Genomic DNA, 16030 nt, shown 5'->3' on the forward strand with positions numbered 1-16030 from the left:
CACTTTCGTATCTCCTCGAGAAGAAGATTGTGTGTTATTTGTAGTACTAGATCTACTCATGAGTAAACTACCACCTCCAATGGAACAGGGCTAAGAGTGGTGCTCGTTATTTTTCAAAATTGGCACGCGTCACTCTACAAAACAGACGTGCGTTATTTTTGAACAGTGTTTTCAAAAGTGACGCTCGTCATTTTATAAAAGTGACGCGCGTCACTTTCCAAAAGTTATAAATTACAAAACCTGCAACGCGACTGATAAAACATCTGTTTCAGCCTTAAGAGAATTTGATTTCTTTCAACCACCCGATAATCTATTACGTTTTTTTTTAATTTTTGTTTTTAACTGTACCAAAGACCAAAGCAAGCTGTCAAACACTTGCATATGGCCGCCGCTGCTTTGAGCTAAAAGAAAAATACACCTGACAAATAATTTTTAATATTCTCAATTTTATACGTTCAACAAAGACTTTATTAATCAAATAGAAATTAATTAAAAATTGTATGCCAATAAATACTCCTCAATATGGGAGATCCATTGAGTGCTGATGTTTGGAAGAATTTCCAAAAATCTGGTAGAACAGAATTGTAAGTGTACAATTCTCTCTCGGCAAAAGAAAAATGAATTTTCTTTTTGTTGTAAATCTCGACAAATGGCCAACAAAATCTCAAATATGTTTCTTTTTTTTTCTAAATCTTCACTTGTAGGTTAAAATTTCTAAAAGAATCTATCAAAGATGGTGAAAGTCCAGTATTTACCAAGGACAATGATTTTAAGAAAAATAATTCCAAAGTTATTTACGATTTCATATGGCAAGCTATCAAAGGCAATCTGAAGAAGGAACTGATGATATCCACACTCGGTGAAGTTGTGGTAAGAATGAATGAATTGCATTTTATATGTTTCAGATCTAAGAAAGAACTATTCTTTGGTTTAGACAATGCATCCAGATTATCCATCAGTAATACTCGATATAATGAATATAATTGATGCTGAGACTTCGCTGGCCAGCGATAGTGCTCAAGATGAGCGAACATTATTCTGTCAAATACTCAAGACAATGGAGAAAATTATTCCTGAATCGCTTATCAAAGAACGCATTGAAATCGATACTTTGCAAGAAGCGGGAATTGTTAAAAATAAGATTTTTTATACAAAATTTATAAAAATCAAGACAAAGCTTTAGTGAGTTATTTTAAATGTTGTATTTATTCAAATAATTGCTAACTCTTTTTAGTATTTTAAATTGATTTAACTTGGATTTTTTTTAGTTATAAGCAAAGACGTTTTAATCTTTTTCGCGAGGAAAGCGAAGGTTATGCTAAATTGATAACTGAATTGAATCAGGATTTTGCTGATGATGTTACTCCAAATAGTATAATGGATATTATCAAGTCTTTGATTGGTAAGTTTATTTTAAGTTTATCTACCTTTTTTTTAAGAATATCTTATTTTAAATAAATTGAAATATGCACGTGAACATTACATTTTTTAATGATAATCCCTTTTGTTGGGGCCTATACCCATTGAGGTAATTGCCGAGCATCGCAGACAAATCTGGTCTCTGCAACTTGAAATTCCATATTCATTTCTTTCAAGAACATCTTCATAATTTGTCTTAACTAAACCCACAAACGGTGATGTATCCATGTATCGATAGAAGCAATCATTCCTAATCTTTTCTGTTTAGCCTGTATTAGGACTCCAATAGAGGTCTTTCCATTGTTTTTCAACTTCTTCTCCATTATCTACTGCAATCATAATTCCGGATGAGAACATAACTCTCTACCTGTACTGCTCCCAATTATGACGCCACATCTTGGGTTGACCTCAGGAAACGTCGATAGGCTTTCCGGTATTGAATTATTCCAAATCTAAAGCCTTTATGCCATCGCATTTTGAACAAGTTTCCCAAGGGTTTTCAACTTAAATAAGAAATTACTGGACTAAGCACCAAAACTAAATGAAATATTTTTTTTTTTTTTTTGAAAAATCAAATCTTCGATTACGGTTTCTACTTAGCTCGTTGTACTTCGTAAAACAGTCAACTATACTCTGTCCAACAAAAATTGTCAGTACAGGTAAGATAGGACGTTTGCATCTCACTCTGCACCATGTTTAACGCATAAGTCTATCACAACAAAAAGCTCTCACAGCGATGCCGCACTTTGCATAAAAATGTTTCAAGTTTGATCAAAAAAGTACCAGCGTTACCCCTTTGTTGGTAGAATTTCACTATAAAAAAATTTTTAAAAGAAAGAAAAAAAATTATCTTTTTCCACACCACCAAGATGTAATAAAGTAACTTTTTTCAATTCACTTATTCAAGAAACATCCCAACGCAACATTTCCGCCAAAAGATTTTCCCTGAAAGTCCTTGCAGCGTGTGTTCAAATGTTAACATTAACTGTTATACAAACAAACGAAAAACAGATAACCACCAACCACACGACAACACTTACGTCTTTTTTTCGTTTTAAAAGCATAAAAAAAGCATTAATTCTCAAAGCTCTTTCACAAAAACAATAGAAAAAGGGAGTATTTTCTGAAGGAAGTTTAACAATGGTAACTCTTATGTATTGTGAATATTTTTAATACACCCTTGTTGAACGAGTTTCAGTCTGTTTGTCACCGATCGTGTAGCAGATAGGTCATAGGAGGATGTACGTCGCTTGATAAAGAAATTACAACAAGAATGCCAAGTCACGCCTGTGGTTTTCTTATGTATTTCAGGTCATTTGTACTTTTGTGAAATCGTTTGGTCCCACTGATTTGAAAAAAGCTCTCGCATAAGGCCTGTACTGACAATTTTTGTTGGACAGAGTGTAGAGCGCACTAATGCACCCACTTTACTGTGAGAATCTAGCAAGGATATCACGGTAAACGCGTTGGTTTTTTTACGTCAGCAAAAACATTATGATCGCTCTGTGAACGCCTCGTCAATGTCAAAAAAAAAAAAAATGGTGTACCAACGCGTGTACCATCGTACTCAGCAACGTGTATTTATTTTTAACTTACTTTGGAGAGATTTTGACTTTATTTTTACATCGAGTGAGCAACACGTTGACCGATTTTGTTAACCGACTAGCTTTACTCTCTTTTGAAAATTGTAAGGGGATAGCAAGCCATTCGCAGCGTCTTGAATCCTCTGTTCTCTATTACAGTTATTGACTGTCTGCTTGAGAGCAAAGTGACAGACCCAAAAGTGCATCAGAAAGCAATACCAAAAAAGACTAAGAGCCATTTTCTTCACTAAAAGTTCAATTGAATCGTTTGCAAAATTGTTGGAAAAACGCAAAAAACTGAATAGCTTCTATATTTTATTGTTTTTAGATGCTTGACCTTCAGATAAAATAAAGATTTTGTGGATTTGGGTCGAATGAGATATCGGCTTCTGGTAGACAGGTAGGTATAACGGTTTAAAAAGGTTGGACTTATTCCCTTCTTAAAACTTACCAAATTTTGAATGAAATAAAAATATAATTCATTTAAAACAAATTTTCAATGATAGCAATAGATTAACTATTGATAGAGTTTGAGTAATCAAAACAAAAAAGTGTTATACATTGTAAAATTTTTGTTGTGGTCTATTTTTTACTTAAGTAAAACAAAAAATGGTAAAATAAAGGCAGGTTCAAATGGTCATTCTTCGGTTAATTAATTTATACAATGAAAAAACTTTTTAAGCCCAGCATTTTGAAGGAAATTTAATCTTTTGTTTTTATTTAGAACAATGCATATGACTATCTCAGCCCGAAAAAAAATACCGTTAAAAAAGCAAAAAAAACTCAAAAAATTGCTTTTCTTGACTTTTTTCATGTTTTTTTGGACTGTTTTTGTATTGAATTTTTTTTTTTTCAATTTTTGAAAAACATTTTTCCGATATTAAATTTGATTCTCTTTAACGTGTTTTAAAATCTATGTATCAAAATTATGCTTTGTTTACGAGATATATTGAAAAAAAAAAAAAACGAAAAAGAGGTCTTTTAAACCCCTATCTACCCCTTTCATTTAATAGCACTCTGCGGTTTTATCTTCTCTTATGATATAACCCATTCAACGTTTTATGCAATAAAAACCCGAAATCCTAGATTTATTCTGTTCTTCAAACTTTTAAAAGCCCTGTAACTTTGATACCCAAAATATTTTTTTGTTTTTTTTTTTTCATTTTAAAAGATTTGTCTACGCCTAAAGATAACATTTGTATCAAAAAGTCAATTCCGACTTATTCCGTTCGTTCGTGCTGGATTCATTGCATTATTACAAATTTGTGAAAATTTGAGTCTACACCTTAAGCCGACGATTTATAAAAAAATATTACGTAATTGTTTCCTTTACAAATAATGCATTCATTTTTTTTTTAATTTAAGTTACTTTGAAAGTTATTTATGCAGTTTAATGCATCTTAAATTCAAACTACAATCAAGAAAAATTAGCTGAAACAATGTTGCAAGAATTACGATTGAAGTAGTTCTTATTTTTTAAGACAAAGAAATCGATTGATTTTGCCCGAAATCTAATATAAAAAAATAAATTAAGACTTAATATTTTAATATTAATTATTTGGGCAAGAAGTAGGAGTGGTAGATAGTAGAAGCAAAACCCAAAGGATTAATTTCCACAATTCACTTGGTTTACTTTGACCATTTTATCAATTTCTTTTCGTTTATATTCTCCTTGATATAGTAAAAATTTAGGCAGACCTTTAATTCATACTTAAAATTGTAATAAAGTAATACAACAAAATTGATGTATTTTTTAAATTAATTTTTAGGTTGTTTTAACTTGGATCCTAATCGTGTCTTGGACATAATTGTCGAGTCATTTGAAACTCGTCCCGAACGCCATAGCCTGTTCATACCCCTTCTCAGATTGTACATGCCTAATGGATCAATTATTTGTGAAGTTTTGGGTTATAAATTTCGTCATTTTGCTGATAGTGAGACACCACCATCATTGTTTCAAATTTGTGCATTGCTGCTAAAACATGGTGTCATTGATTTGCAAGACATTTACATTTGGGTAAGTTGATCAGAAAACCTATATAAAAACAGACTTTACATTTATTGAAACCAACCAACAGCTCAACCCATCAGATAAATCAATTGCTGCCGAGTGGGAAAAAGATTTAGCCGATGCAAAAGAATTTGTTCGCAAACTAAATGTCATCATTACCAACAAGGACAAAGAACCTGAACCCGAACCAGAAAAGGATGACAGTGAAGTAAGATCAATATTTTTTTACAATTTCTATTTACTTTATTTGATTGTTGTATTTGTATTTCTTCTCAAGGACAAATATTCAACAAATCAAAAATTTGGACTCTGTGAGGGTTTGCTTAAAGTTGGCGATTGGGAAAATGCCAAGAAAATTATCAAAAGGCTGCCGGAACAGTCTGTGATTGTTCATGAGCCCATAGCCAAAGCTCTTGCATCACTAATTCATATATCCATTGATCATATCTACACAAAGAAAGTCTTCAAAGCTCCCATCAATAAGAAAAACAAGCTAAGCGAAGACAAAGAATTGGTTGATGCTCTTCAAGCGCGTGATTTTTCCCAATTACGTGATAATGCATTTCCAATGGCAATTACTTTGGGTGCATCGTTGCAGTTTGACACTGTTCTAATGTACAAACTTATACGAATATTGCGTTCAATGATATCAGAAATGGGTGTTGATAGTTTAAATTGTCCAGCTATAAATACAGAAGCTGAAAAATTGTATTTCGAAGTGGTTACAATTTTAGATGCATCCATATTGCCTGCATTTTCATATTTGGATTGTAATTGTTGTATGGCTGAAGAAATATGGACTGTTGTTAAGGTGCTGCCCTATCATTTTCGGTAAAAATTTTACAATTAAATTAAAAATTAGATGTATACTAATTACTTTTAATTTTGCAGCTATAGTATTTATTCGCGGTGGAAGAATGAAACATTCTTGGTTCATCCACAATTGATACGTCGTCGAGGCAATGCTCAAAAACAAATTAAATCATTGATGAAACGTGTTAGCAAGGAGAATGTTAAACCTGTTGGTCGACTTATTGGAAAACTTAGTCATTGTTCTCCTGGATTTCTCTTTGACTATGTAAGTTCTTATTTTTTAAATTATGGTCACATTGAAGTGCACCTTTGAATTTGATCCAAATTTTAAATTATTTTAATAACTACCAGTCTAGGTTAATATACGTTTTTTTATAAATAAAAATTAATAAAAAATAACTTGCCATTTATGAGCAATGGCAAAAGGGGAAAGTCATGTTTAACGACAGCAAATGGCATTGTAATTCGATAGAGTGGCTTCACTAAATTTTCTTCAAACCGTTAGGTATATAAATCTGCTTTTTTTAGTACAAATCCTTGCCGAACTAACTTAAAAATTGCAGTCGAGGTTTCCTTCCATTTAGTTTTTTTTTTTAAGTATTTTTAATTAATTTTTTCAACCCACGATGAATGTCCCTTAAGCTAAAAAAAACTTAGATTTTTTCTTTATTATATTTTTATACATATATTGTTATAATATTTATTGTAGTTATTATTTTTGCGAAGTAAGCTGTTTCAAACCCATTCTTATTTAAACAAGTATCATTTTTGGTTTAGGTAAATATTTTCGTTAAAAAAATCTAGAAGACTATCCATAATGGTAGAATAGTCACAAATATTTCTGTATCAGTAGCTGTTTTGCATGTAAGCAGTTTCAGTTATGTATGTCAGAGATGAAGAATCAATCCTAATACACATTAATCCAAGAATGTTTGATTTCCATCTCCATGCCTGCAAATTATTGGGTTTTCTAGGTAGTTTATGTTATTGTGAGTTTGACGTGGAAAACTTTTCACCCTTAAATATTTGAGCCCGTCCGGAATTTAAATGAAAAAAGAAGTTTGCATCAATTTTTCAAATGTCACTCTTAATTTGAATCGTTCAGAATAATAATGAGTCAAGTCCATTTGAAATTTGTGCATTATTTTGAACTTTGAGAAGCTTTGTCTCAGGAACTAAAGGAACTTTAGAAATAAATGTTTCTCAGATAAATAGCTCTATATCTCCATTTTTTCGTTATTTTATACCTACTATTTAATTTAAAATGAAACCTTAAATTTTTAAGAGAAGTGGACTTGGCTCATTATTGTTCTGAACGCCTCATTTACTAATCGGGATTTAAAAAAAAATTATATATTTTGAAGTACGATGAGCATTATTTTCGGTATTTTGTTATTGTCTTATTTAAAAACCTCGAACATTTATCATTGTGGACTACAGATCAAAACAAAATATAAAATTGAATTTATTTCATAAAGTCCAAACAAATTCTTGTTTACGTTTTCCTGTTTTTATTTACCACTTTCTTAATTTTTATTACAGATATTGCTACAAATACAAATCTATGATAATCTCATCGGTCCAGTTGTTGACTCTTTGAAATACTTAACATCGCTATCCTACGACATGCTTGCCTATTGTCTAATTGAATCATTAGCTTTGGCCGATCGGGATCGATTCAAACATGATGGCACCTCAATCTCAGTTTGGTTGCAAAGTTTGTCTTGTTTTTGCGGTGCAATATTCAAAAAGTACAACATTGAGTTGAGTGGACTACTACAGTATGTAGCTAATCAGTTAAAAGCTCAAAAGAGTTTGGATTTATTAATTCTCAAAGAAATCGTACAAAAAATGGCTGGCGTTGAATCGGCAGAAGAAATGACCAACGAACATCTCAATGCTATGTCCGGAGGTGAACTGCTAAGAGGTGAAGCAGGCTATTTCAGTCAAGTACGCAACACAAAGAAATCATCTCAGCGTCTCAAAGAAGCTCTGGCAAATAATGATCTAGCAGTAACATTGTGCTTACTTATGGCTCAACAAAAACATTGTGTTATTTATCGTGAAACAGCTCAGAGTCATTTGAAATTAGTTGGAAAGCTATACGATCAATGTCAGGATACATTGGTACAATTTGGTACTTTCCTTGGATCTACTTACTCTGTAGATGAATATGTTGAAAGACTGCCGTCAATCATTGCCATGTTGCAAGAATATCACATCAATTCGGATGTGGCATTTTTCCTCGCACGTCCAATGTTCTCGCATCAAATTAATGTAAGCTCTTTTGAATTTTTGTATACTCATTCTTCACTAAGGACTTTCTGTTTTTTAGCAAAAATATGATCAACTTCGAAAGGCTGATCCAAATGCTAAAAAGTTGACCACCAATCAAAAGCTACAAAAATACCTAGAAGCTACAACGGCCATTATGAATCCTATTGTAGAATCCGTGCGGCCATTGCATGGACCAAAAGTCTGGGAAGACATTAGTCCGCAGTTTTTGGTGACGTTTTGGTCATTAAGTATGTATGACCTTCAAGTGCCTACGGATAGTTATCAGAAAGAGATAACAAAATTGAAGCATCTTTCTGTTGCGGCAGCTGATTCTAAAGATTCGGTTTGTTTTGTCTTGTTTTTCTTTAATCTGAGCTTGAATTTATAAAGATTGTTGTTTATTTTATAGAACTTATCAAAAAATAAAAAAGAACAAGAACGTTATATTGCATTGATGGATAAATTGCAAGATGAGAGAAAAAAGCAACAAGAGCATGTAGATAAAACAATTCAGAGACTGACTCAGCAAAAAGATAATTGGTTCCTTTCGAGATCGGCTAAATCGGCGAAAAATGAAACAATTACACAATTTTTACAACTTTGTCTATTCCCAAGGTAATTTTCTTTTTTTTTCAAAACTAAACGAAAGGTTCATGTTTAACATATTTCCTGGTTAAAAATTTTCAGATGCACGTTTACTGCCCTCGATGCACTGTATTGTGCGAAGTTCGTTCATACTATTCACAATTTGAAAGCTGCTAATTTTTCCACTTTACTCTGTTATGATAGGGTAAGTTTGTTTGTTGGTTTAAATTGTTATTATTTTTTTCACATGGAAATTTTATATTGCAGATATTTTGTGACATAACATATTCAGTTACGTCTTGCACTGAAAACGAAGCAACACGTTATGGTAGATTTTTGTGCGCAATGTTAGAAACTGTTATGAGATGGCACTCTGATCAGGCTACTTTTAATAAAGAATGCGCTAATTATCCTGGTTTTGTGACTAAGTTCCGTGTTAGTAATCAGGTAAGTTTTGTTGAGTTTAAACTAGTTTCAATTTATTATGAAGTGTAAGGATAAAACACTCCTCTATTTATGAGTATTAGAGACTATTTTTGGACAAGTGAAGTCTAAGGTTTTTGTGTTTGGAAAAAATTTTTGTTCCGAACAGACTTCATTGTGTTTAATAACTACTACTACCTCTACAGCACATGCATTGAATATTTCCCTTGTAAGAATATTGAAATATAGCTCAGGCCTTGAACACAAATCGAGAAGCCAACAATTTCAAACTACTAACATTTCGCTTTCCTTGTACAGGTGCTATTCGAATCTTTGATTGTTATTTTTGTTAGAAAACAAAGCATTTATTCGTCTTTGGACACTATTTCCAATGATGTCGGTTTCTGAACTGTTAAATATTTCTATTTGGTGCGATAGGTGGTTCCTCGATTGTTAGCAGAATAGCTTAGTCTGTCGTTTCTGTGTATTTACCTTCAACACTTTTATTTATTATATACTCACACTAAAAATTTAATTTCTAAAGCTCTAATTAAATGCAGAAATTCATGAAACAAAAATATTTGAAACAATTCTATCCAACAGTTTTCTGAAGCCAATGATCACGTAGGATATGAAAACTATCGCCATGTCTGTCACAAATGGCATTATAAGATCACCAAAGCAATTGTCTTCTGTTTGGATTCAAAGGATTACATGCAAATTCGTAATGCACTTATCATATTGATGCGTATACTACCCCATTATCCTGTTCTAGCTAAGCTTGCACAAATTATCGAACGTAAAGTTGAAAAGGTAAACATACAATACAAAAATAATAATTATCGATATTGATTCCTTAGTATGTTTTTTTATTATGCAGGTTAGAGAAGAAGAGAAGAGCAATCGTCCAGATTTGTTTGTAATTGCATCCAGTTACATCGGTCAATTAAAACACAGAGCATCACACATGATTAAAGAAAGTGATTTCCATCAAGTCTCTGAAAAACCAGCTAAAGAAGTTCCCGAAGTCAAGACTGTTGCTAATGGAGAAGCTAAAGTTGGTAAGTTAACAAAAGAACCCTTAAAACTTGTTGAAGAAAAATTTTAAAAATGTTTGTTTGATTTTAGAAAAACGGGAAAAAGAAAGAACTGAAAAGAAAGTCATAAAAGTGATCTCAACCACAGTATCCACGAACAATGAAAAAGAAACAACTCGCATTGAAGCACCGGAACGTGTCGAACGCCCAGAACGAGTCGAACGCCCTGAACGAATAGAACGTCCTGAGCGGGTAGAACGTGCTGAACGAGTAGAACGTCCTGAGCGAATAGAACGTCCAGAGAGATTAGATCGACCAGAGCGAGTGGAACGTCCGGAACGAACAGACCGAACGGCCCGTGCTGAACGCGCAGATCGTGTGGAACGTCCGGAACGAGTGGAACGTGTTGAAATCAAAGACGAAACCAACGACCGTGAACACCGTACAGCTAAGGAAATAAAGAAGGAAGAACGCTCTCGAGAAAAGGAACGTGACCGTGAAGAAGAACCCCGTAAACGCGACAAGGAAAAGCGTAGAGACTATCGTTTGGAGTCACCTAGTGTTATTGAAGTCATCGACAAGCATGGCGCTACATTGGAATACTATGAGTATGAAACTAAGGACCATGAACGTGAGAGAGACCGGGATCGTGACCTCAGTTCGGTTTCCAATTCAAGCAATGGATCGCTGCACCGCCGAAGTCAAGATATAATTGAATATGAAAAAGGTTAAATCGAACTTATTTAATTTTGAGTTTTTATTATTTCTAACTTGTCATTAATTTTCAGACTCTAAACGTCGCAAAATGGAATCAGTTAGCTCAAAGGTTAGTATCAAGGTGTAGCTATGGAAAAAATCTACTACTACTACTGGTAGTTGAAACAAAAAAAAATAATCCCAGGGGATAATCTTATTCTTCTTCTCGAATATTCAATTCTCATTATTTTCTTCCATCAAAAAAATATAAGCGCATAAGTGTTTTTAGTGTTAAGTCCATTTTAATTGTGAATACCATGGATGTCCTCGATTGTTCCAAGGCCAAGGAAAAAATGTGATTTATGAACAATATTGAAAAAAAAAAAAAAAAATAGTGAAAGACTTGAGACTTTTCGAAAAGCAATTCAAATTTAAAATATGAAAAGAGCCCTTGACTCGCGGAATAAGTGTTTCGTATTTATATTAGAAAAAAAACATACTGTGCTTTCCACAATGAAGATTCTGAGGCCTGGAGAAGAAACATGAAATGGAAATAGACGATTCATTACACACAAAACACTTCGATGCAAAGAAAAAAATTGCTTATTGAACGTTTAGGGTGAGTACTTGAAAATGCTCTAATGCCTTTTTATTTCAACTACTAAATTGGTTTGGAAATATTTAATAAGTTCCAAATAGATATATGAAATGCCAGTTGCCCAGGGTAGCATACTTAAAATCTTTGAAAGAAAATTCAGTCCAACACTCTATTCTTTCCAACAAAGAAATCATCTGTTTTCGAGAAGCCAAAATAATGAAGCTTGATGTAAAGTCCATGCATGGTCTCGGGCGTATACGTAACTTTTGTATACATACTTACAAAACTAAAATCTGCCAAACAGTCGTGTGTTTACCCACTTAAAAAAAAGAAATCTGTATTGTAGTTTAAAGAACCAAACCATATTTGAAATAAACACTATTTGATTCTTAATCATAAGACCCTGATTTGAATTCTTAAAACTTTGGTAAACAAATATTTTGATAAGTCCTTTTTATAAAAAGTCAAATAATATACATACATTATATTGCACTCGAAAATTTTTCACGGCAACCATGAGAGAATATCGGAAAAGTCCTTTTTTTTGTATTACTTCAAAAATGATATTGTACGAAAAACAGTTTTTTTTTTACGACAATTTTGAGTTCCAATTGGGCATCAACACACAAAAATCTTTCAGAAGTAATTTATCAGTACATAATGAGACATATGTATGCATATGGTTTGAATCAAATTATATAAATTGTTTTTTTTTTTTTTTTTCATGCAAAACTATTTTTAGGGAAGTCAGATTGTCTTTGTTCCATGAGCATCGAAAAATACCCTAAGATGATGTGCCATAAGGAAAACCTAAGATTATTTTTTTTTTTGCAAAATACATACACTTGATAGAATTAGGACCCACAGTCATTATGTGGATCTGGGTCTTTGATTTGGATGTATAGGATGTAAAATTCTTGCAGAACCTAGTGAGCTTGTTCCAAAATAAAGTGCACTAACAATGCATTTTTTTAAATAAGGATGATACCTAGTCCTAGACAAAATTGTTATGAACTGATAGATCTTCCTTAGCTTTTACCAAAATGTCTGGTTTATGAATGTTTGTTTTTGCCGATCCATCTAACAACAATATGCACTCCTTTAAGTTCCCAAAATATTGTATTCAAAGGTTTTAAATTTGCTATTTTCTGACTTCGGCATTTCATATAAAAAAAAAGAAACGTGAGTTAATATCCACATAAGTTAAATAGTAAAAAAAAAAATAATAATTAAGTTACTTGAAGCAAGTTCATAAAACTATTTTGCGGTTTATTTTTTCAATCCATATAACTTAAGAGGATCATGATGCTGAACACGTTGCTGCCGCTACCAATCAAGAAGTACAGTATAATATCCTGATTGATCACGGATCATACACCAAAGGCTAATCCAATCGTAGTGTTTAAGGCAATTGAAATGAAACAATTCGCCGTTGGAAGCTTCGATGATCAAACATATTTGAGCCACTGATAAATAAGAAGGAAAACGAGCTCCGAAAAATCCCCACAAAGGATCGCGTATTCGTCAGTCTAATGAAAAGGCTGAAATGTCAGACTGTTATAAACTAGTTAACCAACCTACGACTTAACCTCAGCTGTGTCTTTAAAATTAAAATTAAAAAAAGAAAACGCAACAAAACCAAACCAATGAAAATAAATCAATGGCTAATCGATTAAAAGAATACCAATGCAGAACCCTGTGAACTAGCTTGAACCAACTAAACTACTTAATAATCAACAAACAACTGAAACCCAAAATGTTTAACAATCTACCATCACAAAGATATTGAAGAGTTCATCATTTATCAATCAGCTTGCTTAAGGAGTGCGCTCACAGTCCAAGATGGATCTCGACCTAAACCAGCAAGCCCCTCCAGTCAGCTCAGTCCGTAGCTTGCAGTCTCCAGTATCGCAATCGTAAGACAAATTAAGCGGAACGGGGAAGTAATCCAGGAAAATAACAGTTGGAAACTTGACTTTGGAGGTGAACACAATAAGAAGACGAAAAAATCGCAATATAGAGATCCGGGAGATCCTTTACGTTTTCATAATCTCTGAATTTAAGGACTCTGAAACATCAAAAAAAAAAAAGGATTGAGAAACATATATGCTATTAAATACTTTGATATATTGGACTCTGGAAACTCTGAACATCACAAAGGAACGATACTTTAAATATGCGGCCCGCACCTTTTACTTAACGAACATTGGAAAATTGGAAGATGTAAGAAAGGAAGACATGATGACATCATTCACTGTTTTGGACATTTACCATTATGGAAGCTAAAATCAACACAAATTATTACCAAACAACGTAAATTTCTAAAAGTATGGACATCAACGCACAACTTATTGAAGAATCATTCTAAATGAATCCCTATTAACCTTAAAAATTGCATTGGAAGTCACCTAGAACTGTCTGTAAGAAAATAGCAGTTCGCTGATAATGTCTTGGACGCGTAGAATCCAGTTGTCAACAACGCACCCAACAGAACAAAAATTTAAGCAACTAAGTTAACCTCTATTTTGGATGTAACCACCCAGAATAAGCTTTCGCCTGTTATGAAGATGATAAATCGGAAAGCAATCTAATAAAAATGTGTCTTTTATTGCTATAATGTTCATCAAACAACATATCGATTCACCTGGAGTGATTCCATGTTATTTTACCAATTCTGCCTAATCCTAATCGAAATTGTGCAAAACTCTAAAAGGACAGGAGATTTTGTATCGATGTTGAATGAAGAAACCTTAGTGAGTAAATCTGATAGAGCTTTTCGTGTAACGTGTCTTTGTGATGAGGATGAGGCCTAGGTTGTGGTGAGTTGTGAAAAAACAAAACTGTACGTCCCAAAAATAACAAAAAAAAAACAGATTTCATCATAAAGTGTATTATCCTGGTTTGACAACAATTTAATATTTTATTTCATAAAAAACTTTTCAATTCAATATTTTTTAAACAACTTATTTTGTATCAAATTTCAGAAACAAGAAGAACCTATTGAGATATCAAAGAAAGATCGCAGTTCCAAGGCAAAAGATCGCAAGGACAAAATGACCGACGAAGAGAAGGACGCTCGCAAAGAACGAAAACTTGGTCGTAAAAGAGAACGCATGGAAGAGAGTTCATCTGCTGATCACAAACGACGACGTGATGGTAATAAATTCTAATTAAATTACAAATACTTTCTTAAATATTGATTTATTTTTTTGTGTTTATATTTATCTTTTCTTTTCATAAAAAAACAAAAAATAATTTTCATTTTGATAGTACAAAACGGAGACGACGATGTAAGAGACAAATATCACCTCAGGGTAAGGCAAACAAACACATACAAAGTTAATTCGTCAAGGTTTTAACAAACAATAACAAAAAAAAACAACTTATTAATCGTTCAGGATAAATCACCACACGTACGTGATGCCCGAGAAAGATCGCATGAAAAATTCGAACGGGACAAGCAGTATGGATTCTCAAAATCTTCAAGATCGAGAATAAACTATTAGATATCTCATTATGGAAAATGGGAAGGAATTCTAATTCTAATTTAGAAAAATGGAAATTAAATTAGAACAAACAAAACAAAAAAAAAAAATAATAGTTTGTAAGATAAGTAAAAAAATAACAAAAAAATATATGTTTAAAAAAATGTTAAAAAAATAAATTAGATTAAAGTAAAAATAAAAAAAAAGGAAAACAATTTTAATTCAATAAAATTTATAAACAATATTTTTGGAAAATATCTTTCAATTTTCTTTTTCATTTCTGTCTTGGATTTATTTTTTTTTTTCAGTAAACATTTAATTTAGCAAAGGAAACGAAAACGAAACAAACGATTAACCATTGGACTCGTTAAAATATTGATTTAATTTATTTTCTTACGGCATTTATGTCGTTTTCTATTGACGAATCTCAGAATGAGATTTGTGAATTTGACAGCTGAAAGGGGGGGTGAAGAGGGGAAATAGTGGACGAATCTCAGATTTCATGATCTATTTGCGTCTTGAGATTCAAAAAAATGACAAAAAAATGAATTTGAGATTCAAGAATCTGATTCTGGATTTTTATCAAGATTCACGCATACAAACACACGCACTTTCACACACACTCCTCTGTTTGACATTTGTCTGAACATTTGTTGTTGTTTTATTTTTTTATACGCACAGATTTCGCACACAATTACAAAACTAGATTTCATATTCTATTTGCAGTGGATAATCTGAGAATTTTTAACAAAAATCTCAAAAGTCAATAGAAAACGACATTAGATACTACATACATTTGACGTTATTTTCCCGGGGTGGTGAGGCCTAGCCTTGATTTAGCATTTTTTTAAACCAAAACTTGTTTAGAGAATTGGATCCGAATATTTAAGAAAAAAAAAACATCAAATTTGGATTGCAATAACTCAGCAACCTGACAACGAAACAACTTTTGGTTTTAATTAAATTTTATTTTAAATATTCTTGTATTACAATTAAATACTTTTTATATTAGTTTTTAATGAATTTGTATTATATTTTAATACAATTATATTAAAATTTAAAACAAAAATATTAAAATCTAATACAACGGTATTAAAATTCAA

At 32.3% G+C, this 16030-nt stretch overlaps 1 protein-coding gene across 1 annotated transcript; it reads left to right on the forward strand.

Moving 5' to 3' along the window:
- The first annotated feature begins 372 nt into the window (after positions 1–372).
- LOC129920214 (THO complex subunit 2) lies at positions 373–15148 on the forward strand. The gene is made up of 20 exons (XM_056001465.1): positions 373–584; positions 705–870; positions 935–1182; positions 1269–1402; positions 4772–5019; positions 5081–5221; positions 5291–5844; positions 5905–6091; positions 7369–8103; positions 8162–8446; positions 8513–8718; positions 8791–8893; positions 8956–9135; positions 9715–9924; positions 9992–10172; positions 10240–10875; positions 10937–10974; positions 14427–14598; positions 14713–14756; positions 14841–15148. Exons 1-20 carry the CDS (start codon positions 523–525, stop codon positions 14946–14948), a joined length of 4638 nt encoding a protein of 1545 aa, XP_055857440.1. The 5' UTR covers positions 373–522; the 3' UTR covers positions 14949–15148.
- The last annotated feature ends 882 nt before the right edge of the window (positions 15149–16030 follow it).

This window comes from Episyrphus balteatus, chromosome 1 (genome assembly GCF_945859705.1).
Source record: "Episyrphus balteatus chromosome 1, idEpiBalt1.1, whole genome shotgun sequence".
NCBI classification, from domain to species: Eukaryota; Metazoa; Arthropoda; class Insecta; order Diptera; family Syrphidae; genus Episyrphus; species Episyrphus balteatus.

Coding starts and splice junctions, on each gene's coding strand:
- LOC129920214 (XM_056001465.1), top strand. CDS start 523: ATGGGAGATCCATTGAGTGCTGATGTTTGGAAGAATTTCCAAAAATCT. Junction 8,894..8,955: donor CTTTACTCTGTTATGATAGG/GTAAGTTTGTTT, acceptor TTTATATTGCAG/ATATTTTGTGACATAACATA. Junction 14,757..14,840: donor GAGACAAATATCACCTCAGG/GTAAGGCAAACA, acceptor TTAATCGTTCAG/GATAAATCACCACACGTACG.